This window comes from Hippoglossus hippoglossus, chromosome 8 (assembly GCF_009819705.1).
Source record: "Hippoglossus hippoglossus isolate fHipHip1 chromosome 8, fHipHip1.pri, whole genome shotgun sequence".
Lineage (NCBI taxonomy): Eukaryota > Metazoa > Chordata > Actinopteri > Pleuronectiformes > Pleuronectidae > Hippoglossus > Hippoglossus hippoglossus.
Genome location: NC_047158.1, coordinates 9,151,604 through 9,176,078, shown reverse-complemented (window position 1 = coordinate 9,176,078; position 24,475 = coordinate 9,151,604). Strand labels below are relative to the sequence as shown.

The 24,475-nt window shown below is 42.4% G+C and overlaps 2 protein-coding genes and 1 long non-coding RNA gene across 4 annotated transcripts in view; 1 reads left to right on the top strand and 2 right to left on the bottom strand.

Moving 5' to 3' along the window:
- mrc2 (mannose receptor, C type 2) overlaps positions 1-9,605 on the bottom strand; it is a 28,078-nt gene extending 18,473 nt beyond the window's left edge. Inside the window, exons 1-2 of the mRNA XM_034593418.1 lie at positions 9,252-9,605; positions 1,162-1,566 (exon numbers count right to left, since the gene is read on the bottom strand). Of these exons, the coding sequence (XP_034449309.1) occupies positions 1,162-1,566; positions 9,252-9,372 (526 nt within the window). The 5' untranslated portion in view covers positions 9,373-9,605. The remainder of the gene's footprint in view (positions 1-1,161; positions 1,567-9,251) is intronic.
- A 1,691-nt stretch (positions 9,606-11,296) lies between these two features.
- Positions 11,297-13,033, top strand: LOC117766426. Its single transcript, XR_004614709.1, has 2 exons — positions 11,297-12,253; positions 12,308-13,033. It is a non-coding gene; the product is annotated as an uncharacterized LOC117766426 (long non-coding RNA).
- On the bottom strand, positions 12,764-24,391 carry tlk2 (tousled-like kinase 2). 2 transcript variants are annotated; one of them, XM_034593428.1, is made up of 21 exons: positions 23,671-24,355; positions 22,515-22,597; positions 21,011-21,088; positions 20,836-20,905; positions 20,704-20,747; positions 20,431-20,529; positions 19,778-19,879; positions 19,479-19,571; positions 19,183-19,293; positions 18,935-19,071; positions 18,514-18,666; positions 18,345-18,411; positions 18,137-18,234; positions 17,962-18,043; positions 17,385-17,476; positions 17,171-17,260; positions 16,861-17,030; positions 16,249-16,387; positions 14,590-14,701; positions 14,226-14,333; positions 12,764-14,056 (listed from the first exon to the last, which is right to left on the bottom strand). In XM_034593428.1, the coding sequence occupies exons 2-21, from the start codon at positions 22,593-22,595 to the stop codon at positions 13,883-13,885; spliced, it is 2,100 nt and encodes a 699-aa protein (XP_034449319.1). In that variant the 5' UTR covers positions 22,596-22,597; positions 23,671-24,355; the 3' UTR covers positions 12,764-13,882. The 2 variants fall into 2 exon arrangements, with proteins under 2 accessions (XP_034449319.1, XP_034449320.1); XM_034593429.1 differs by lacking the exon at positions 20,431-20,529 and having other exon boundaries at positions 12,765-14,056; positions 23,671-24,391.
- Positions 24,392-24,475: the final 84 nt, after the last annotated feature.

Genomic DNA, 24,475 nt, shown 5'->3' with positions numbered 1-24,475 from the left:
GAAGTTTATCAACGAACAACCATGACATTCGATACGGGTAAGAATTGCACTGACAGCGGAAATGAGGCTTAGCTGCAAACCACCGTGGTCAGATTTAATCTGGAGTGAAAACTATAAATAAATACAAATATACTTGAGGGTAGGGACAACTCTGTGTGTTTACTGGAGTTTACAAACACCGGCAGTGTTTTGCTTGGCTTTCTGACTGGCAGCCAGCCGCGTGTCCCGGAAGATTCCATCACAGCAACGTCCATTTGATCGGATGCAGCTGTGGCGCCCACAACAGTAAGACTATCTGCCGCAGAGAGGCAGCACAACACACAGGGAAGGAGCAGCTCATCCTTCAGGCCAAATCACTGATGATGAATGAGGTGCAGACTCTTTGATTGGGTGCAAGCCCTAACCCTAACCGTAACCCTAACCCTAACCCCATCTGGTATGTCATTCCTCACTTTTGTTTTGCTGTATCATTTTGTCTATATTTTTTTATTTATATTTACTTTTGAAGATAAAATACGTAACAATTCTTCATTAAAATGTCTAAAAACATCTAGACCCAGTTATATATAGTGAGAGTTATATATTTTGTTGACTTGTGTATACCAAAAATGTTTCCAACAACATTCAAACCCAGTGAAATCCCCAATTTTATTTAAGGTTATGGGACTTTTAATTTTGGTCGCCTTTTAATTTTGTCATATCCACTTTACTCATGGCTTTGCACCTATAACTTCCGGGGAAAGTGGCAAATGACATAGGAAAAACACAGTGAGCCAATCTGCTTTTTTTCCCCCTTCCATTGTGGAATGGATCCCAAATATTTATTGCAATTTGCTGAGTAACGTCTATAAAATTTAAATACATTGCCTCATCCGTGAACATGATTCAACGCTGCTTCACTACGTCATCAAAGTTTATCTTTGTTATTGTTTTGATTGCTAGGCTATGTTAAAATTGTAAGTTTTCTTTGGGTTAATGAAAACAATCACATTCATATTCCTATTGTATCTCTTACTATTCCATTTTCTATTTAATATTCAGCATTGCACAGGATTTATGGTTTGAAAATGTTAATGGGAATCTGGAAGTGTAATTATTTTGAAAACCTTTTTGGATAAGAGAGGTAAAGAGAATCAGAGCTACCGTAATCCTGGTTCTTAGCACGATACATTTTGCCACACAGGTCCTGCATGCCACCATGCAGAGTCCATTTCAGCTTGGAGGGAGAGGAGGCGGCGGAGGAGTTCAAAATCGACGGCGAGGGAAGGTAGTTGTTGAGGTTCTCCAGCACCTGGCCACAGGTCCAGGTCCAGCGTACTCTGGGGGGCTCCCGGTCACATGTGTACACGCCCAGAGGAGACTTGTCCGCCTTGGAGGTGAGGTTACCGGTGGTCACTCCCAGGCAAAGCGAGGAGCCCAGGTTGAACAGGCGTCCTCGGGTCACCCACTTCCAGCGCTGGTTGTCTTCCTCACAGGATTTTGACAGGACGAGGGAGTGATCCCGCACCCCCAGGCACCCGTTGGCTCCCTCATGGAAGAAAGCAAACTCATCAGAGTCCAGTGGCGCTGTGGAGAGAGAGAGAGAGAGAGAGAGAGAGAGAGAGAGAGAGAGAGAGAGAGAAACAGTGGTGTGAGTCAATAATGCTAATGAAAACAGGATCCCATGTTAGCAGCTAGTGTGGCAGGAGAAGAGGTCAGGGAGCAGATCGATATCTCCATTACTGGATGTGCTGCTGGGTCACAACTAGGGTTGCAAAGGGGCGGAGAATTTCCGGTAAATTTCCGTAAACTTTCCAGAAACTTTCCATGGGAAGTTAAGCTCGGGAATTTTGGAGATTTTGACACTTTTTTTGCAAATGTTAGCTTATAACAGGGAACTTAAATGTAGTTGAAAACCAGACTAGGCAAGCCAAGCTCAGCTGGAACCTGGATGCAGCTAGTTGGGAACATTGTCTGCCAGAAACGTAAAGCTATGACTTTCTGTGGTTTTTGAACGTCTTTGTCATTACCTAGCATATTGATTACTTGTTACACTGAAGCCATGTTCATTTTAATACCAAGTTTATTTGTATACAGTAGGCTAACTTTTTACAGCAGTGAGAGTAGGATGTATGTATGTCCACACAAAAGTACACCATCACCTCGATTACTCGCGGCTGTTAGGGTCCATCAAAAAAGCGAGAGTTGGGCTTATGGAAAATAAAAGTAATTAAAGGCTGAGCAATAAAAACGTCATTCAAAACTCTATTTTAAAGATGTATGGAATGCAGCACACGCTGTGTTTCTTTGAAAAGGATGTAGCTAGCTATTGTAAACCAAATTGACAGAATTAATGGATTGTTTTATTTTTCTCTCAACCCGACATGATCAAATGTGTCAAATGAAAGTCCGAAGTCCTCTTGTCCGAGAAAGCACGCTGTATCCATTATTGATTGACAACGCAAACAGGTGACTGTATTTATAGTCCACAGGAACAAAATTGTCTTGCTGGCAAGTGGCTAACGTTAGCAATTCTAGATCTTGCAGCATGATCTTGGTTAAAACAACCAAGACCATGGTTGATCATGGTCGATGACATCATCAACATCGCTTTCTCCTCCGCTGAGCCACAGGAGACATTTAACACCTGTGAACTACTGATGTTTATGTGTAAAACTACTTCCCCTTTGCACTTTACATCCATTTCCTCTAAAGTATATATTCAGAAACCACCAATACTCATCTCCAACATACTGTCACATAGAGGAAACTGCTGAGGTCAGATTTTCATATTTAAGTCCATCGTTCCTGCAGGTTTTCACTGACCGGGTTCTATCCTGAGATCCACATAGAGACGGTAGAGTTCTACTCACAAATGGATTAAGTCAAAAATGTCATTTTTAAAATTTGTATTAGAAATGTTTGCATGCATGTCTGCTTATGACAAAACAAAATGTTTATATTTATGTCTGTATATGACAAGGTAAATACAGTTAGTATAAATTACCCCAAAGTTTCCAGTTTATTCCCATTAATTCCCGTATATTCCCGTTAATTCCCATGGAAAGTTTCCAACTTTGAATATTCCCGGAATTTTGCAACCCTAGTTACAACTAGTTTGAGCAGTGGACTCTGATGTACCTGCACTTCAGATGTATTAATCCTCTAGTAATCCTGTAATAACCCTAAAATCCTGCATGCAAATTATACGACAGGGGTCTCAGCAGGAAGTCATTGAAATGACACGCTATAAACTGTGAAAGGGGGCTGCACATGTTTTTAATGTTAGGTCAGGAATCAGGGTTGAAGTATTTCACAGTGCATCTCAAGAAATAACCCCATTCCCCGGTTTGACCTGGAAAAGCCTCTCTCTTTGTTCACTACAGCTTGTGGTGTCTATTTCTTCTGGGTTAAACTGCGGAGAGAGAGCGGTGCATGAATATGTGATGACACCATCATGGGAATCTGTACAGTGACTCACACATGCATTTGACTCATGTAAGTGAATGTTAACAGGTCTGAATTTGATTAATTTGATGAAACTGTAATGGCCCTCAGGGGTGAACTGGGTAACTGTTTTCACGCTGCCGACTTCTCACCACCGCACACTGATGTCTTTTACTTGGGTCTGATTCTCCGAGGAGCTATATCTGCTCGTGAGGTGTTACCCACAGAGCCTTGCAGTATTCTCCTGCATGTTCCCGACATCCCAAATAAATAAAGATGTTAACAAAAAATAGGGAGTTACTGAAAAAAAATGTGTTGAACTTGACACATCCGCAGCAGTGGCCGGACGCCAGGCGCAGTGACTGGAATTTCGGGAACAAAACCCGACACCCTTTCTCCATAAAAATATGTGGTTTTCCTTCAGTTCTGTTTTTCTTTTCTTCTCTTTTTTCTTGCAGGATTTAGAGATTGGCAACCAAAAGAGCCAGGACTGCGAATGTGCTGGTGTGTGGTAATGATTGTGTGTGAAGTTGGAAGGCAGGAAGACAAAGAAATATATTTCAGGCTTGTAGGAGTGACTGTAAATTAAAACAACTTTGGAAAAGAAAACATATCCCCAACATAAACATGAAGCTCCTCTCCCTGACGCGAGATTCAGAGGAGAGACAGTAAGACCCTCAGCGTTCCTACTTGGCCTGCTCCTGTGAGAGGCCAGGAAGTGGGGTAGGTGGGAAAGATCACTGGGCATTTGCTTGAAAAACACGACTCTCATGTGTGGCTACTTCAGTCCGCTCAATCCCTCGTTTCCTACCCCTCAGCCGAAACACTCAAACCTCCTGCGCTGCTTTTACGGACACAGAGACAATGGAGTCTCATCAAAGGCCCCCATAAAAAAAAAATCCCTGTAATCTGGAGGAGACGGCCGACACGCCCCCTCTCCTCGCACTCGGGCTCTGTGGTCGAGTTTCTCAGAAGCAGCGTTAGCTCGTTTGGTCGACAGCAAACACAGCAACACAGCCTCGGTGGCAGAGCGGCTCAGAATGAGTTTGAAAAAGTGCTCTGTGTATAATCAGATATAATAACCACCCTGTTCTTTTTATAAAGCCATCCATCATCCACTAATACCCAGCTGTTGGGCCTGTTTGCAGCCTGTTTGTTGTTTTAAACTTGAAAGACTCAAATCAGAGCAAGTGTGTTGTCTGACAGGGACACCAAAAACCTTTAAATCCCCCAAAAATAAAGTTTGTCCAACTAACACAAACTATCTTTCCATGAGGCTGATCTGTTCATATCAATCCAGGACTGAAGAAAATGTCCAAAATCGAGAAAGGCAATCGAGAAACAGTCTCCTTATGAGACCACATCGAAATTGACTAGATCCAGATTTGTATATGAATATCTCTCCCCGAAGCAGATTTCTTTTAGCAACGATCTATGAATTCAAGAAATCAATCAAATCAACTCCCTTTCGCCCCATTGTTAAAAAAAAGTGTAAAAATAAATCCAGGATCCACGCCCTCATCCGGATTCACACCAAAGTTGAATGGCATCTTCCTTGGGTCCCGCCCCTTCACAGAATTTCATGGAAATCAGTTGAGTAGTTTTTGCATCCTCCTTGTTGGAGGTAAACATCAAATGTCAGGCGTCCCCAGTGAACTCCTAAACCTCACTGACCTCTACCAGATCAATATATTAAAGTTGATTTATCGTATCAATATTTTCCTTAATTATCTAAGTAATTGTCAGAAAAGAGTGAAAATCACTTTCACTATTTTCCAAATCCCCAAATCCCCCAAGATTTAAAATGACAAATTTTGTCAGTGATTCATCAGTGAATCATTTCAGCTCTTAAAATCATACCGAATATTTTGCATCAGGTCCTCATGGTCCACATAAAACCCTCTACGACAGACTCCCTGTTCTGATTGGCTCTGCTCTGCAGCTACAGTGTGATTTCTGCCACGACAACCAATAAAATGTTGTTACGCTGTGATCTCAGCTCAGGATTTGGCTACAAGTAAAACCCATGTGGATATTTGTTTAGCCGGAGACATACATGCCAATAAATCAGTCACTTGGTAATTTTCACGACGCAAAAAAAAAGCATTTTAAGAAAACAGACCACAAATCCGCCTTGCGCACCCGAACCCCGCTTGTAAAGATCAGCAGAACATTGTGTTGAATCCACTTCAGTGTGTGAACGTAAGGCTCAGTATTAACGACAATATGAGACGTTCCTGGTGAAAAGCTACAGAACCACTCGACAACCTGGGGCTTAAGTCCCAGACAGCAAGAAGCAAATTCAAAAAGAGGTTTTAATGCCAGTCTGCGCGGGGGGACACGATGGGATGTTTGATGTGAGAAAACTCCCGGGCAATCAGAGAGAGTGCAGAATTCCAGATTAACTTTAAGCCATTGAGCTCTGTGAAGGCTCAGCCACAACAGCTCTCCAGCTGTGATCTCATCCTCTTCTCTGCCCTGTCACCCCCTCTTTTTCTTTTTTTTTCTCTTCCTCAACACTGAAGACAGTTTTCGGCTGAAGAGAGAGGCTGAAACCCACGGCCAAGAACAACCAGCAGTACTTGCCAAGAGAGGCAGATATTCCCAGAACCTCCACCTCCTCAACACAGTCGTCTGTTGCATCAGGTTTGAGAACAATACTTAGGACTGTGGGTGACTAATCAATAGCATGTTTTTTTGTCAGAAATAGTGTCATAAACTTTTCTAAATCACACTACCGATTGGTGGATGAGTGTGACTCAATGTTGCAGCCAGATAATTACATTTCGGTACATTGTTTTGTCCCAACATTCCTTCTGTATATCTGATCTAAAGATCTAAACCGAAGCACATGCAAAAAGAACTGCTCTTCAACTGGTCAGTGTGACACAGTGACAAACAACAAACAGGCAGGAATTTCCAGCCTGCTGTGTTTGTGTCTTTGGTGTTTTATGGTGGTCCTGGCCTCTGAGGCAATCCAGACCGTGGATGGGTTTTACCTCATCCAAGGAGCACAGGGGGAGAAGAGCGGGGAGGGGGAGGGGGGGGAGGAGGCGATTGAAGAAAAGGTTATATTTGCATTTTGCAGCCGCACTCAGAAAACAGAGCTAAACCGGAACCTTTGGTAAAGCGCAAATCAAATTTAGAAACCAGAGTCAGACTGAGTGCACACTGTCGAAAACTTTCCATCACCCCCACACTTATGCACAGTATAATGGAGATAACACCTTATCACGCTGCAGGTTTAAGCATGCTTGCAGCTCAGGAGGAGCAGAGAGCACAGCAAAATAAAGGACTTCTCACTTTACTGTCTGGGAACAGGAGCTGGGCGATATAACCAAAAATGTCATCACGATAAAAAAAATCCTCATTTCAGTTGATATCGATAAATGCCAAAGGATGATTTATTAGTTTAAAGACTGATTTTTGCTCCTGGGTAAGAGTGGAAGAAAAACATGGTTTTCATTTCTATTGGGTAGGAAATGATTTCATCTGTTATACCTCTCACCATACTTGTGCAATCCACAAGCATCATGGTGATTTATATTGATCTATATTGAACTTATATTCAGATAGTTGTTGTGTTGTCACTCATGCTGCCCAACTGGAGACTCAATGTCATCCCACAGCAGTTCAAATGTCTCTCATGCCCCAAACAAACTCTTCTGCTATAGTCATACACCAGAATCGAATTTCATATAAATAATCCTGAGCATCATCACTGTCGCAGTTCAGCTTTCATCCTTTGTTTGCCACAGACGAATCAAAGTGAAATCTTTTCTTTTGATCATAAAACAGTAGAAGAAAGTTCATAGCAACAAGCTGAGCTGCTGCAGATCCCAGATTATATATATATTCACTGTTAAACTCTGGTGGGCGGGAAAAGAAAAGAAACAAATCCAAAGAGACAACATTTCGTAAAAACAAAGGAACAAACCCTCGTCTCCCTGTGCAGCTCCACCATTTGGTTTTAGAGCGAGTGAAAAGAGATTCTCAGATTCAGCAAAGGGGGAGTTTTTTGGCAGATGGGTGTCGGTCGTTTTAAAACGAGGCCTTGATGTAAACAGCTTCAGATAACTTTGGATCTGTATATCTTTACGAGAAGAGAGTGTGAAGAGCAAGTGTGTAAACCCACATTAACTCAGTGTTTAAAAAAACATAGTAAATTAGCAAGACAAATTAACATTTAAACAACGTTAGACCCTCTTTAGGGATCAATGTGACTAAATGATAACAGATTAGAAAACATGTGGTTAACAAATTTGTTCTACGAAAGCTGCCTGTGTTATGATGACCAGAGATGACCCAGATTTGACTATATTAAATAGTTGGGTAGTGACTGTATATTATCTTTATCTGTATACACATATGCAAATGTACAATAACAATCTGTATTTCATGGACATATTTCACATGTAGGGTAGAATCTGGATTTAAGGGACATATCGCACAGACATATTGCTGCACATGTATAGAATAAGTCCATAATTCATTGTATATTGTTGTCTATAGCATTTATATGTTTGCATCTTGTCTATTTGGATTCTGTCTCTTTTTTTTCGTACTATCTTCCTCCCTGTGCAACTACTTCTTGTGCTGCTGTGTCAAATTGGATTTGCACTACAGGGGATCGACGGATGTCTAATCTAATCCGACTGTTTTAGTTATTTCTATATAAATACACATGCATGAATTCATAAATGCACATTTACAATAACAATCTGTATTTCATGGACAAAGTTCACATGTAGAATCTGGATTTAAGGGACTTGTTGCACAAGCACTTCAAACAGTATTTTACTGCCATATTACACATGTATGGAATTGGTCTATTTTGTATCTTATTTACATGGATTCTGTTCCTATTCTTATTGTATGTCTTACTATATTTATCCCTATATGCATATATATATATATATATATATATATATATATATATATATATATATATATATATATGCAGTTTCAAATTGAATTTACCCTATTGGGATCAATAAAGGTTCAACCCATCCTATCTTATCTTATCTAATAAAATGTGATGCCCTCAAACAATTCCTGCAGTCCACTTCATAACACTATTCCCTCACACTGCAGTGGGAAAGTCAATTAAAGTTGGTTCAAAAGCTGTATTGATTATAAAAGTGCTGTCAATTTCCAATCTGATCTTTGCCAGTAAACATTGTTTGGGTGGCCTGCCCCTGCACACACCATCCCATAACATCGTAATGACTGTAGTTGCTGTTCACTGGACTGAATGTGTTAATTGCAGCGTCTAACAGGATGTAAAGGTCACATCTGCCCTCAGGTTGTCCAACGAGGCGTCGCTCCACGTCACTTTTTGTTTTTTAACAATGTCGACATAAAAAAAAAAAAAAAAGAATCCGGAACAGAACCAGAACACAAAAAAAGCGAAAAAAGGCGCATTCACCTCGCAGCTTTAAATAAACTTTTAGGCATAGAATATAAATCAAAACAGAGAAAGTATAGACCTGCAGCCCCAGCTCCCTCCCCCCCTCCTCCTCCTCCTCCTCCCCCAGCTTCTCCACATCTGTTTCCACTCACTGCTCGGACTTTTGGTTCGTGGCATACCAAAGCACCAAATACGCACACACACACAGAGAGAGGGCGAGAGATAGAGAGAGAGAGAGCTGCTTTCGGAATCTTTGTTTTTTTCCTACAGTTTTATGACAATAAATCGTTGCAAGAACTAAAGCATGCACGATAGCTTCACCGTGTGCCCTCCCCCCCCCCCCCCCCCCCCCCCACACACACACACAGTTTAATCAAGAATGAGATTTAAAGCGAGAGTTGAGATCTTTACGCACCGGAGTCGCTCCTCTGCAGCTCCACACTGAGGATGAATAAATATAAAGTGCATCTGTACAGGAGAAGTTGCCGGCTCGTCCATGTTCCCCTCGGTTCCTTGGTTCGGTCGCTGCCTTGCATGCTCACAACTGGGCTACAACACACACGCAGACCCGCACACACATATACATGCACACATGCACACACACGCACACGCTGCAGGAGGGAAAAAAAGGAAAGAAACCAGAGGGAGGAAAGAAAGTGAACAAGTGTCCGAGTGTTTGACTCAGAAGACGGAGGTTGCAGAAGAGTTTCACCGCTAGAGCTCCGTCCTCCTCAGTCAGATGAGACTGGAATGAATGGAGCAGCGTCACCAGCTTGTGTGTGTGTGTGTGTGTGTGTGTGTGCGTGAGTGTCAGTGTTTGTATGGTTCCCAACCTGAGGTCCGGGGACCTCCAGAGGCCATCATGAGGGCTGGTCAGAGGGTTTCAGCTACAGGGAGAACTTCCTCTTTCTACATGTTCTCAGTCTTGTTTTGTAAATTACTACATTATTTCCTCAAATAAAAGTAGGCATATATACGTACTCAACCAAATGCCAGGCTCTACTGTATGAAGCCGCGCATCTTCCAGTACTGCAAAAATTACAAAAATGGCTTTTTAAAACTAATGAATGGTTTCAGTCAGAAATGGTATAGTAAAGCTTTTACTTTGAAATAGGTACAGTAAGTGTTGTATTAATATAATATTTATGTTTGTGACATATTCAAAAGTTCAACGCCCATTGAACTTGTGGGCGTTGGAAACAACGTGCAACAGCAAGTTTTTTGTTCATGTTGTGCAAGATGCAACACAGGCAAGACAGCGCAGGTTTCCAACCACGTATGTGACGTCAAACATGACTCATTGAGGAAGAAAACAAACAGAAAGGGAAGCCCTTGTTTTCGCAATGATAAAGGAGTCAATCGCCTTTTTGCCATAAAAAACATCCATGTATGGGACTATACCTGCAAATTCTTGGTGTAAAAGGAGGTACGTTTGCCTCTCAGCTTTCCCATTTCGAAGCCTCCTTCAAACACAGACGACAAATGTGTTCTTCCACGTCCGAGCAACAAAAGCTCCGACGTGTGGATCTTTTTAGGGCCAACCCATCCGAGGGCTCATTGTGCACCAGTGATGAAGCTAATGAGTTGGCTATGCTGAGCTGCAGCGTGTTCAGCAGGTAAGACCAGGACAAGCTGCTGATGAAGATAGGGAATCCTCCTTAGACCAGCCCTTCCCATTTTTGATTCGATCTTTTAACGATGCGACACCTGAACTTACACAGCCTAGAATGAATGTGGGAGTTAGAGTCACTTTTATGGCGCAAAAACATTTTTCTGTCAATTATATTAATGCTTTCAATATAAGGGGTAGATTCTAGTTATCCTTCAAATAGATTGGATGTGCACATTTTCAATCGTAGCGAAATAGCTTTATCTAAGCATTTGTGACATCACACACCAGAAGCCAATTAACGGCATTTGTCATTTTGGAAAATGTATCTAAAATGTCAGTCTGCTGCCAAGAAGCAAGAGTAAATACTTATTTGAGTTTGTTTAGCTCCATTTAATCCTGTTCATCTATGAGCTTCTGTTTCTCCTTTTTGTCTGAGGAACTAACTATTATGAATGTGACGCACATGGAATTTCTGGGATCCTGTTTTTTGTTGCCACTCTGACAGAAATGTGGAATTTATAACCAGATATTTAACAATGTGTGGATTATTTTTTCTTATGAGACATGACTTTTTTTCTGAGCTGCACTGTCACACACCCTAATTATAGAATCTTTGCACAGTTAAAACAGCTGTAAATGTCACCAGTCTACATTCTCTGTAATTAACTATCCCTCCATTGGTTTGAAAATCATATTACATTACATTTCATTTAGCTGACGCTTTTATCCAAAGCGACTACAAAAAGTGCATTCAACCATGAGGGTACAAACCCAGAACAACAAGAATCATTTAAGTACATTAGCTTTAAAAAAAGCCAAACTACAAAGTGCTACATGTAAGTGCAATATATAAGTGCAACTAACTTTAATTATTATTATAATTGGGCATAACTAGAACTGCAAAATGTTTCTACTTAACTATAAAAACTTCTATTGATCTTTGCGTAAAGCTAGATTTTTTTGTCCCAGTCAGGACCCTGTAGAAACAATGACTTGCATGTTTCCAGTGATGTGAGGGTTTCAGGAGATTGGCTGTTGACAGGCTTTGCTCCGATAGCGTGAAGTAGCCGTGCAGCTATGGTGATTTAACCCAATTTAAAGTGAGCAAGCCTTTTCTGAATTAATCCCAATGGAAAGCTGGATCATTGATCCAAAAGCATATTTCCTCCCAGACAAAAGAATCCAGAATATTATTTTAGGCAAGCTTAGCCATTCTTTGCTAAGATTTTAGCTTTAGACTTTTCTTCGGTCATTTCGATTACTGGTCCATTTGTTTTAGCCAAAGACTAAACAAAATAAGATACTTTCAAAAGACCCAATATGTTGCCCGTGCTAAGTTCCCTTCTCTAGTAACTATCTATAATGGTGTGAGGATGTGTTATTGATATGAACGAAAGTTAAAGTCGAGCTTGTGTGGTCGACCCATGAGTCCTGACATGGAAGAGTAAAATTCAATCACACAATTGTAATATTTCAGTTAAGTGCTCACAGCTTATACAGTACATTTATCATTATTTGCCTTTGTCTTAGTGGACTTGAATCTTGGTAGTGATATGATTTAGTACCACTTTAAGTAATTGAGTCTTCTAAAGCTTTCTAATGACAAATATAGTTTGACAAAAACAGTCATTCATCTTACTGCCTAAAGCTGACATATCCTGTCCAATAAACATGTCTGCTGAGAGCTGCTTGCTAGAAAAAATGAAATAACATTAGTGGTCAGCTACTGAAGTGTGTGAGACAGTTATATCCAATTTGCGGCCTCTTATCGAGTTTCTCACGCATCCCGGATTGTGTGCTCAAATGTGTGTGTCAAATATTATTCAACATGCCACTTGAGACACAGAACAAATAAGAAGCCGTTGAATATTTAGCTTTGGCGTTTGTATTCTCCCGACGGAAGCAGGGCCTCTCCTGAACTCCCAAACCAGATTTTAGACGCTTTACTAATTTTACTTGTGCACTACACAAATATTATAATCATCCATAAAAATCTGATCATTTATGGAGCAGGCTACAGTCAATGTGACATTACCATCGAAATATACTATCTGCTTACTGACCCATTTACTCCCTTATCAGAAAACTAGACGTTATTTGGTATATTAACACTACAAGCTATCAACGAGGTTTTAGCACTGACTTGGAAAGGCTTGAATGCACCTGGATAAATATTTGATTTCTAATCTGTGAAACCAATTTTACAGAGAACAATAATGAACAGAAACTAAGTACAGACATCATACTCATGAATACATTGTCAGCTGTGTTGTAAACAGAAGTTGGTCCTGTGATATTAAACCCAGAACAACACACACATTTTAACCAATAGTATTTAATGGTTTATGCAACTGTCTGCTAAGGCCCAATCTCCCCCACAGTACTATAAGGTAAACCAGTCCCTTGCATTTCATTGGCCAAAAATAAATTCAAAAACATACCTAAATAAATATGTGTTTATGGTAAGGGGGGGGGGATATCAATCAAAACGAGAACAGCTCTAGTGAAAGGCAACTTGAAAAAACAACAGTTTTGTCCATAAAACTGGTTGCATTGAAAAGTGTTCTTTAAAAAAAAGGAAAAAAAAATGTAAAAAGGGGTCATTCCTCAACAGCTTCCACTCCATATCACGTAACACGACTCTAAAACCATTCATTATAAAAACTGAGGTGGAACACTGCCACCAGCTGGAAGTTAAAAGCTTTGGTCACAGGAGTTTGACGAGGAGATGGAGGGCGAGCGTGGAGATGGGATAGTAGCTTCTGTCCCTCCTCGTCAAAAACTATCTGGGTCTGGAAATTAAGTGGGGCAGAGGATCCCAGAAACAGCGAGTTGGATAAAGTGGAGCCATAGATATTTAGGGTTCAATACAATAACGGGGCAGACTGGTTCTCTCAGTCGGGTTCAGGGAAATGAGAACAAACTAAATGTTTGAGCTTGGGGAGTTCAGACTACCTTGGAGCAGAATGGCTCATGCATGGTGTATGTGTGTGAGTGCGTACAGGTATGATGCCTCCCGCAGTCCTTTTCATCTGGCCAAGCTGAAGCAGTTCTGTACTTCTTTGTATTTTCTTTTTTCGAGCTGAAAAGAAAAATCCAAAACACTGAACCCCCCCCCCCCCCCCTTTTAACCAACATAGTGCCAAACCTCGCCCCTTGCTGTGTGAGTCATCCAGGGCTTTGACCCCCAGAACAATGCCACCCTTTTTTGAGAAAGGAGGACAGGTAAGTTGGGGTGGGTGGACATGAGAGGGCTGAAGGGGTGACGTCGCTCTCCCCTGCCAACCCAACCATGACTCCTCACGCACCCTTTGCTGTCGTCCGACCTCTTATCTTGGACTCTTCATGGCAAGGTGGGATGCTAATGGGAAGGTGGACACATTATGGTGCCGCCCCCACCCACTCGACTCTTTCATATGGTTCAGTCAGTCAGTTCAGTTTGAGGCGCTGCTGTTGGAGGAGCTGGATGTGGAGGCCACGGCCGTGCCCGAAGTGCCCGACGAGGCCACCGACTTGCGGATGTGGGGCATGAGGAAGGGGTCACTGGCCAGCTGGTGCACATCGATGCGGTCCTCCTTACGGTACACTAAACAGCGCCTTACAAAGGCCTGGAGGGAGAAAGAATAAAAGATTGCTATAACTGATAAGCTACAAATACCAACTACTACAATGTTTGAACGAAAATATAATAACTCATTGTTAACTATAGTAGAAAGGGAGAATTAATGGAGCTTATTGTGCTAGTTGCAGATGCATAGATGTGAGGGAGTCCATTACCTTAGCTTCAGGTGTGACTACTGGTTTAGGAGGAAACTGCACATCTGTTGCCTTCAGTATGGTGTTCTCCTGCAGGATGTCCTGCTGGGACTGGTTGTGACCGAATGGCTAGAAGGCAAAGAGAGGGAAAAGAAGTGTCATTGAAAACATGTTCAAAAAGTGGATGAAGCCTGAATTAAATAAAGGATAGGAATAGGAACAATTCAATTCATGATACATACGATTAGAATTTAAAGTTGAATAATGTAACATAACATAGGGACATAATCCCAACTGTATTTTTTTCTGTATCGCAATATAAATATAAGCTTATAGGTCAATAATAGCTCAAATGTTTATATTATTTCCAGTTTGTGTCTCCTACCTTTCGGCCATACAAACACTGGTAGAAAATGACTCCCACAGACCACACATCCACCTTGTTGGAGATTTTGGGTGGTTCCTTCCCAACCACAAAGCACTCAGGGGGCAGGTACCTAAAGGAGAAATGAAGAGCCACATTCAGATTAGTCAAATTTTACATGACTTAAATGTATTGTCTATACAGTGTATTTAATTGTTTGTGTGTGTGGCAGTATGTTATATTTAGGGGACCTCAGGGTGTGTACCTCTACTTTTCATTTTCAAATAAATGGATGTTGAAGCCATGTAGGTACATATGTCAAGACAAACATCGGTAATATTATATCTGCTCTGAGAAAACCCAGCGCATTACTAGGGCTGCACGATTTATCGGAAATCTATCGTCATTGCGATATCACCGTGCACGATAGATGTTGTGTCAATGTATTTGGCCAATCAGATGGAGCCCTGCTGCCCTAGATGATAAATTAAAGACATTCAGATCATTGACTTTTTCCGTCAGTAAATCACTGTTGTAAGAAGAGAATAGAGAGAAAACAGAGAACTGCGAGGCGGCTCCGTCAAACCTCCCTCCGCCTCCTCCCGTCTAAACTCTACTGTGGGAACTTCTAGTGATCACGTTTGTCCCGAGTTAAATTCATCAATATGAGCGGATGATTATATAAAAGATTTGTGAAGCTTATTTATGATCCCCGAACCTGAGGGGAAGTAACAGAGCGCGCGCGCACACACATACACACTGACTCTGCTGCTCTCTCTCCGTTTGTCTCTCTCTCTCTCTCTCTCTCTCTCAGCTGACGTCTCTGACTTGCTACACTTTAAAAAAACGTCTCTGTGTCTGTAGCCAGAGACTGTTTTTCCTAAGTCATATCGTTGTAGAGGAATTCATTGTTAGTGTTGATTTAGTCCCTCAAATTGGAGATTAGCATCAACAATGTGTCAAAGAACTTAATTTGCAGACCATGTTACATTGTGTGTGTACATATAGTGGAACTAACACAATCTTTTGCTAAGAAAGGCTGAGGTATGCAGTGTACTGCAGTGTACTGGTTTTCATTTGTTATTAATAACCCATTACTACTATCTGCAGATCTAATCGCAGTACACTATACACTCTGGAATTTATTATCTCTTTCGTGGCTGTTGCAATAAAATGCCCCACGTTCGAGCAATGAAACCGCTGAGCCTCGAGTGCTCCTTCAGGCAAAACTAGAGTCAAACCGATGCTCAGTCGCACATAGTGACCATAGTGGACACTACGCTGTCAAAACTCATGACATGTTTCGAAGGGGATCCACTAACCTGCCATTACAGATATAGGGTAGGCATTTTGGATATACTGTAAAATGTTAGAACGAGAATGTGTCGCAAGGCTGATGTTGCTCAGTTAGGAAGCTGTTGGAATGGGTTGATCATTCAGCACCATATGTAGGATTTCTATTTCTTTATATTCTTTGATGTGTTCTCTGGATGGATGTAAGCACACTTCATAATGTACTATGATGTTTTAAGTACTCAGGCACAGAGAAATATGTCAGGCCTGACTATCTGAAATAAATTTGACCCTGAGGCTCAAAAGAACAAATAAAAAGCACAGTTTATCATATCACGGACAATGGCACCCCTGCAGCAGAGTGTCGACTCCCACTGTACATCTTACCAGTAGGTCCCTGCTCCCTGTGACGTCAGCTCCATCCCGTCTACCGAGTTGTAGCTGTCGTCATCCATTATCTTTGACAGGCCAAAATCTGTGATCTTGATCTCACCACATGCAGTGCCATTCACCAGGAGGATGTTGCCTGAGCGGGGGCGAGAAAATGAGTTAATAAAGCAAATGTCCTCACAGTTCAGATTGATAACATTTCCAGTCAAAAAAGACGATTATCCCACGGATGATTCAGCTCTGTTCAAAGCATAATGATTGTCTGTTTTTTTTATGTTCAAAACAATCTTGATGGAATAATGGGCAGCAACTAGGTTAGAGGTCAAACTGTCTAACTCTTTCACAAATTATACCCTAAACTGTCAACAGAGACAGATTTAATACTCTGTCCCACTTGGTCCAAATACTTTTGATAAATAAATCATAGCTATTATTGGAAAAAGACTGAACCAGAATAAAAACTCGGTCTTAACACTAACGTCACTGCAGCAGAGTCTCAAGCATTTCCTTTAACTGACAGTTTCACTTCTACATTAATATGCAGTAACCCCCAAAACAACATCATGTAAACTCTCGGAGTGTAGCAGTCACTGTGATGTGTAGACGCACCAGGTTTAAGGTCATAGTGGATAATGGGCGGTCTGATCTCATTGAGGTACTTGAGGGCATTGACAATCTGCATAATGATGGAGCGGCCCTCTTTCTCGGACATGAGCTTGTGCTGCTTCAGGTAGAAGTCCAAGTCGTTGCCCTCGCAGTACTCCAAGACGGTGCAGAACCTGCACCACAACAAGGGAGAAGTCTATTATTAGTGTCAGTGCAAACAAAGTTAAGGTTTTACATATTGAAAAAGTCCTCTGCATACACTCTGCATGAACATATGTTTTGGATGACATATTTTTAAGAGGAAATGACTTACGAGTCAGTGTCGAGCGAAAAGTAGTCGTAGAGTTTAACTATTCGTGGATGGTCCAGCTCTTTATGGATTCTATATTCTCTGCATGCATGTCTGAAACAAAGATAATGTTCAACTTTTACACAATTTATTTTAAATGCGAGTATCACACACACACACACACACACAGTGTGACAGGACATAAAATGATGTATTGCTTCAAAAACACAGCACTCACTTGTGATAATTTTCCTTCTTCTCATCCCTCCAGTTCTTGTTTAACTGGTGGATTTTGACCGCAACATACCTTTGCTCCGTTAGGTCAAAGGCCTGGAAAATAAATGTCTCTATTTAGTTGTGAGCGGCATTTGGCACAAACTTGTTATGGCTGCTATACAGACTAACATAAAATGGCCTTGTTCTTTCAGCACTTTTACAGAGGTGACAACAGATTCTTGGAATCACACTCACATTCTGACAATCATTTACTTTGAAATGTTGATGATGTCAACTGAGTGTAATGTAATGAAAAATGCATCTGAAAATATTTCCCAAAGTATCTTACACTACAATGCCAAAAGACAACTTAATTTGAATCAACACCTGTCACCATACAAGCAGCTGAAAACTTGCTTTTATCGTAAATCTATTTGATAAGGTTCATCGAGTACTAACACTAGGGAATGTTCTGGCAAAGATCTACACTCACTACATTAGTTTAAAAAAGTGAAAATGCTGAATGGTTGACCTTTTTCTTCACCACTCTGGGGACAAAGAGCTTATTCCTTCACAAGAAAGGATGCAGTTTCTCTCACCTTGTAAACTTCACTGAAACCCCCTCGTCCAAGTAAATGGAGAAGCAGGTAACGGTCATTTAGCGTGGGGTGATCTTTGAATCTGCACAGAGTGAAAACGCAAGTTCAGGAATGAGACAGAGCCCAGAGATGCATCAGATCAACTAGGAAAGGACCATAGAAGAAGAAGCCCTACTGGGAATTATCCTCATTGTGGATCCTTTTCAGTTCACGAATGTGCAGATTCCGCACTCGCTCCAACCTCTCTAGCTCCGCCTGGATCTCCGCCTCCTCCTGCAAAGGAAAACAATCAAAGCAATGTTATTAACAAAAACGACTAAACAAGGAAAGACCAGAGGAAGTGTGTCGAAAGCAAAAACCTGTCACTCATAAATGGGCATTACCTTCTTAAGATGCCCTAGTCTTAGCTTGAAGATTTCCTCTTGTTCGTGGTACTCTGCCTGCGATAACCTGCGAGAACACAGAACCAACCGAAGTGCAAGTTCAAAAATATGAACACATGGTTAACCAGTGGGTAATAAAAGAGAAGATAAATAACCAAAATACACGTACGCTTCACTTTCTGTTCCGTTGGTCTTGCTTTTGCGTTTGTTTTGCTCCAAGCTCGGGGGTGGAGTCTGGGCCATGGAGGGAGGCTTGCGTTTGGCCAGTAGCTTCCTCTGCCTTTCAATGTCCTCTCGCTGGGTGTTAATCCTTTCTTGTTGTCTGAAAAAAGATGGTACATTGGTGCCGCATACAGATTTAAGTAATTTCTCTGTTAGTCTGTGTATGATCTGCTGTAATTTATCTGGCTCCCTGACTGAGAGGCTGGGTTTACCTCTTGTATAAGATAATGTAAACATGTTAGGCTGTCTGTCTAGATAATTAAGATAAATAAAATCGTACTTATAATACATAGAGAAGTCTGTTGTATTTTCTGTACCTCTCGAATTAACATTCATTTCTGCAGGGGCAAAGCATGAAAGATCCTCACTTGATAAGGTTCTGGAAGGCGTATCCATCCGTCCACTGCTCTGTGAAAGATGCTCCATGTCTCACTGTGGTGAAGTGACCCAGTCGAAGTCTGTCCTGCATGCTTTTGTCCCTGCATGCCATCTTCTCCTGTTTCGACTAAAGGAAGAGCAGGCCTAAATTAGAGCTTATATAACTAGCCCACAGTGATCCAATCACTTTGGTAACTAATAGCTCATAATAAATCAGATTGCTATTGAACAGACGTACTTTTTCAATCAGCAGCTTCTTGGACATGGTCACACACTTGTTTAAGCGTTCCTTGTATCTCTCCAGCATCCTCTGCTGTTCATCAATCTGCCGCCTCAGATCACAGTTTGCCTGGAGCAGAACATACAAAACAAAAAGGAAAAGGTCAGGTAATAAGAATTTAAATATTAGCTTGTTTAGACATGTACAGACACAAGGAATGTCTCAACTCCAACATGCATTGAGTAAAAAAAATATTTCCAAAGCCACTTGAAGTGACAAGCAGAGTAACAAATGAAATGTAATGAGATTAGTACCCGGAGCAAATCGTCTATTCGGCCCTCCTTCTTCTCCAGGTCAGAGTTCTTGTTGTTCTCCATTGCGGTTAGTTTCTCTATGGTAAGGTCAGACTACAGGGTAAAGTGAGCACAAAACAGTGTTTATGTTAATGGTGCATCATTCTGTATCAGTGACAAATAGTAGAGCAACAAGTCATCCCATCAAACAATATTTTGGATTGATTTTTTTTTTTTGTTGATATGCCAAGTATTGAACAACTTTTGAATTACAGTCGAGTTAAATCAGATAAATGGCCATCTGATGACGTGTCAGGTACCTGGGTGGCTTTGTGGAGCATGTGAAGAGGAGCGGGCTTCAGCGAACACGTCGAGTGCTCTGTGTTGGCCGAGCCGATGGAAGAGGGGCTTCCTTGCTGCACCTGGGAGGCAGACACATTCAAACAGTAAAAACCTTACACATGCAGAGGGTATCTTAATGTGTGAATTTCATTCGATTACATGAATTAATTAAGAGCTGATACCGGTCATGATAAAACACGACATTAATCTAGCAGAAGTAAGAGGCCAACTGTAAACACTCAAATTAACTATTAGAAGCACATGAGACTGTACAAATTAAAAGTATAAACTCTCAGATTTAAGTATTAAAAAAGACTCAAACACCCAAACATTTGTACAACAGGTTCATCTAAACTATTTTTTATTTCATCTGAATGTCCATGTGTATGTGCATTTCAACTATGTTACTTTCATTGATTGATTTCTTTGGTTTTCGGGAAAAGACCTTGGCTAATAATGACTGATGATGATGATGAGTTACAAAAACTTAAAAACTAAACGTTACAACACAGATTCTTCCCATCCATGAAAAAGTGCAGGAAAAAAAGAATGACAGGAAAGAGTGTTGAGAGATTAACAAAAAAATAAAATAAAAAACACACAAGTCAGACCACAGAGCAAAGATGCTCACCGTGACAGGGGGGTTGGATAGGGAGTGTTGTGGGGAAGAGCGGACCACTGGTGGAATTCCCCTGGCAGGGCTGGTACCAGGACCGCTACCTCCCGCAAACTGACAGACATGTGAAGAAAGAGGGATAGGAAAGTAGTTCAATGGAAAGCCAGAGATGGCTAAAACGAGTGGTTAAAAAAATAAGTATGAAAAGTTATGCACCCAATACTGAGGCATTTGAAAGTACATGAGCGCTGCTGGATATACAAATTAGAAAAATGTTCTGCCACTCACCTCAAAATAATCACTAATTTTATGCCCCCTTGCTCCGGCTTTGCCTGGATGAGAAAGAGCAGCGATGAGTTCAGAGAGACGCTGACATTTGGGATAGACGATGAAAGCGTTGCAGCGGTCGACCAAACTTACCCTGGCTGCCGTCGAAGTGGTCTGCTTTCCGTTTTCGCACTCTCTGGTCATTCGCCTTTTTCTCAGGCGTCTGTCAGGAAAGCAGCGAGAATCAAGCAAATGTGCAATAAAAAAGGTGCGACACAGAGGTGGTTGGGAGAAAAAGAAAAACAGTTAGCACGGGATTCAGACTTACCTCTAGCTCTTTATCACTAAGCGAGCCCACACTGCATAAACTCTGATTGGAGGACTCGTTTTGATTCTGACCTGAGCCCTGTTAAAATGAGGCAAAAAAAATTAAGCACAATTAGTTAGGAAATACAAAAGGATCTTGAAAAAGACGCAAGAGGTTTTGTCCACACAAAACTGTATCCTCAAAGTACATGCTTGTGTACTTGTTGTGTGTGCACTTGTTAGAGAGCACAAGAGTGAGGTTTGGCTAAATAACGTCACCATTTATTCCCCACTGAATCAAGACCTGCATCAGTCCTAACGCTGGTTCCCTAGGTGATGCCTGTCAGTCAAATGAATCACATCAGAATTCAGGAGGCACTGTCCAATCAGGAAGAGATACTTAGTCATTCAGAGCACACTAGAGCTCTCTCACTGAACCCTCCTAAAATGGCTGAACATTAGGCATGCTGCTGGCGATGTATCCCTCCGTCTGTCTGTCACCTTTGGATAATGTCATCCATTTTTCTCCTGTTCACCAGTCTTAACCATTCTTCTCCCTTCACTCTGGAAACAGCCAGCGAAAGATCCTCTGCCTGATCTAAGAATGGCTGCTCATCCCACACAAAACCTTGGTTATCTGATATCAAGCTTGTTCAAAAGGAAATACACTTTCTAGTCGTTTTAGTGGGCCTTCGCTGCTCCATTACCAAAAAGGTGTGCTACCTGTTTGTTATCAAAGGACGACAATTTTCCTTTCAGCGATGTCAGAGAGAACAGCAGTGACACGCAGCTGCTCAAGGTCAAGAAAAAAAAGTCGAAGCTGCTCAGCGACACGGCAGGGTTTTTAGACCACCAACCTACATTTCTTCATAGCCATTAGTTGACACACTTCTCTCTCACTTCCCCCCACACACATTGCATCCCTTGTCATACAGGGTTGCTATGGCATGATGCCTTAGCGAGGGCTGCCATTTTCTCTGCGGCAGCAGCCATGCCATGCTCTGGGCTCAGCTCTGCCTATGGCTGGCACGGGGCCCACTCCTGGCGCCGATTCTCGCTCCCTAACTGTTCCAAGATCACCTTCCACATAGAAAGCTCCATCCACGTCGGAAACAAGAGGGCGGAAGGGTAAATGCTGCCTCCACTCACACCTGGTCAAGAACTATTTCTGCATTCCTCCTCTGCCTTCATTCCTCCTCCCCTACCACCCCTGTCCCGTCTGTGGCCTTTTTGGCAGGCATCGCCACTTGCATATACAGCCGCTACATCATGAGCCAGGGAGAGATGCCATATCACACCAGCCAAAAAACACAGACACAGCTCAACCTTCTCCAGAGACGGACAAAGAAAAGGAGTGGGGCCAAGCTGGTCCAGGCCAAACAGCGGAATGATACTGAGGCAAAGTGAGACAAAGAGGGGAAGAGATTCGCAAAAAACTGTGCAATCAGGGCAATCTGTAATTTCGAGCACTTTGACGGGACGCCGTTCCCGTGCTCCATATCTGTGACATCTGCTGCAACACGAACCTTAGCCACACCAACACCAGTGAAGCGAGCCTCCAGCAGCTCCTGCCGTCGGGGGTCCAGGCTATGCAGTTCTTCCATCATGGCTGCAGAGACAAGAGCAAAGATTAAGGACGGGCGTTGTGGGGTCTGGTGTATTCAAATGGGAGCGTCGGATCACTGTTTCAAAGGGCACTGGTTGTGATGAGTCATGGCTGTTTTTAGCTATATGGATGTGGAAAATTCCTGTTCTGAGTCATCAATAAACCTGACAATAAGGTTCGCCACTATCATGTGGTGCCCGCCGAGCAGTTTGAGTGCTAAAATAATATCTGGGCCAAAACCTGCTCAATGACAGGTATTATAGATGTATGCATCAATGACGTGGGCCAGATGTGTAAGAGTCTCTGCCTTGGGAATTAAATCATCACGTGATAACGCCCTGGCAACATAAGACTAAGTTACATGGGGCTGGAGTTTTGAAAGGTCACTAATGGGGGCACTGCCAAGTGTACTTACAGCAATGGAAAAGGCCACAATAAAGACAATGAGTGTCCAGCTTGCTAGCTTGTGTAAAGGTTGACGTTTAAGTTACACGCCCTGCTGTGACTGTGGCTCGCATACATTCAATGAATAATGTTACCTGCACCACTCGTGTCCACTTAGGGACACGTTCAAGTCCTCGCTCTCGTTTCGAGTTGGTCTGCAGTGGGTTTAACAAAAATAACGATCTAACCAAATGGTTAGAAACACCACCAGTGAGTGATGGAGCTAGCTAACACTGAATACACGAGCTAACGAGCCTGTCGATGCTGGCCATCACTTAGCATTTGCACTCCAGGAGCTAACGGTAACGCTAGCTAGCATCGTTAGATATGATTTAGAAGCGAAGCCAAAAGAGGGAAATGTTAAGATCTGTGTTGGTCAAATCAGGGTTGTTGTGTTAGCTCACGAGTCAAAAAATGCAACACAACTACAGTCCGCTGCAGTCAAATGTGTAACAAACATATAGAAGATGGCTAACGTTAGGTAGCCAACATGCTAGCGTCAACTCGTCTGTCAAAAAGAAGCATCTCCTCGGTTCTGTGTTGTCAGGTGCTCGGGCCACGACGCCCGGGTTGACTCCATCAGGAGATACGTGCCGGAATATTGTTTTTAAACACCCTGACGAGATACTTACTGTAATTCTATATTTTCTCGGTCCTCCGGAGGGCCGGTAGTTAACCCTAAAACCGTCCCCGTTGTCTCCCCGGTGCTCGGCAGACCCTCCCAGGCTAGGCCGCATCCACAGCCGCGTCCCTCGAGTTGCTGCCTGTTCGCGTCCGAGACACTGGAGCGCGCGGTGTAGCTCGAGGTAGACCACGGAGGATTCCCTGGGAGGCCTCGACAGCTCCGGGTATCCCAAACCCGCCTTTCGGTTCTCCTTAGGCGGGGATCCCCATCACATCCCTCTCCCCGAGGACCATACCGCGGCTACGTTGGGTACCTTCCTCCCACACAATGGCGACCCTCGAAATCCTGCGTTTTCCCACCAGGTATATATGATGTCTTTGAGCCAGTGTTGTAGTTACCCCCCCTGTCTTTTCCTCTCTCCCCCGGCGGTGAGATGAATTTCGGGTCCGATCAAAACAAAGTTCGGCTCCAGTCGTCTTCCTCGCTGCGGGGGACAAACCAATCTGTTTCGGGGAAGTTGTGCCGCCGCGACTCCGTTTCAGCCGAATCCGGATCGATTCGGTTCGGTTCTCGTGTTTTTGCAATGTAAACAATAATCAGTAAAATCTCATATTTTCTCGTGAGATTGTTAAAGTATTTTCACCTTAGTTCAGTCGACGCCTGCCCCCAAATCTCTTCTCTGGACCAATGGTAAATCCCTGAGCGCACAACACAATTTCACAGCGCCCACCCACACAACAAAATGATCACTTATCAGAAAGTTGCCATGATGTTCACACACTCCACTTCCATGGTATAGGTAATTTGGAAAA

Bases quoted from the DNA above. Each gene is read 5' to 3' on its own strand.
- tlk2 (XM_034593428.1), bottom strand. From the start codon at position 22,595: ATGATGGAAGAACTGCATAGCCTGGACCCCCGACGGCAGGAGCTGCTG. The intron at 18,667-18,934 runs GTGAGGATCTTT...ATCTTTTTTCAG, and splicing joins GCCTTCCAGAACCTTATCAA to ACAACAAGAAAGGATTAACA. The intron at 18,235-18,344 runs GTAATGCCCATT...TTTCCTTTGCAG, and splicing joins GACTAGGGCATCTTAAGAAG to GAGGAGGCGGAGATCCAGGC.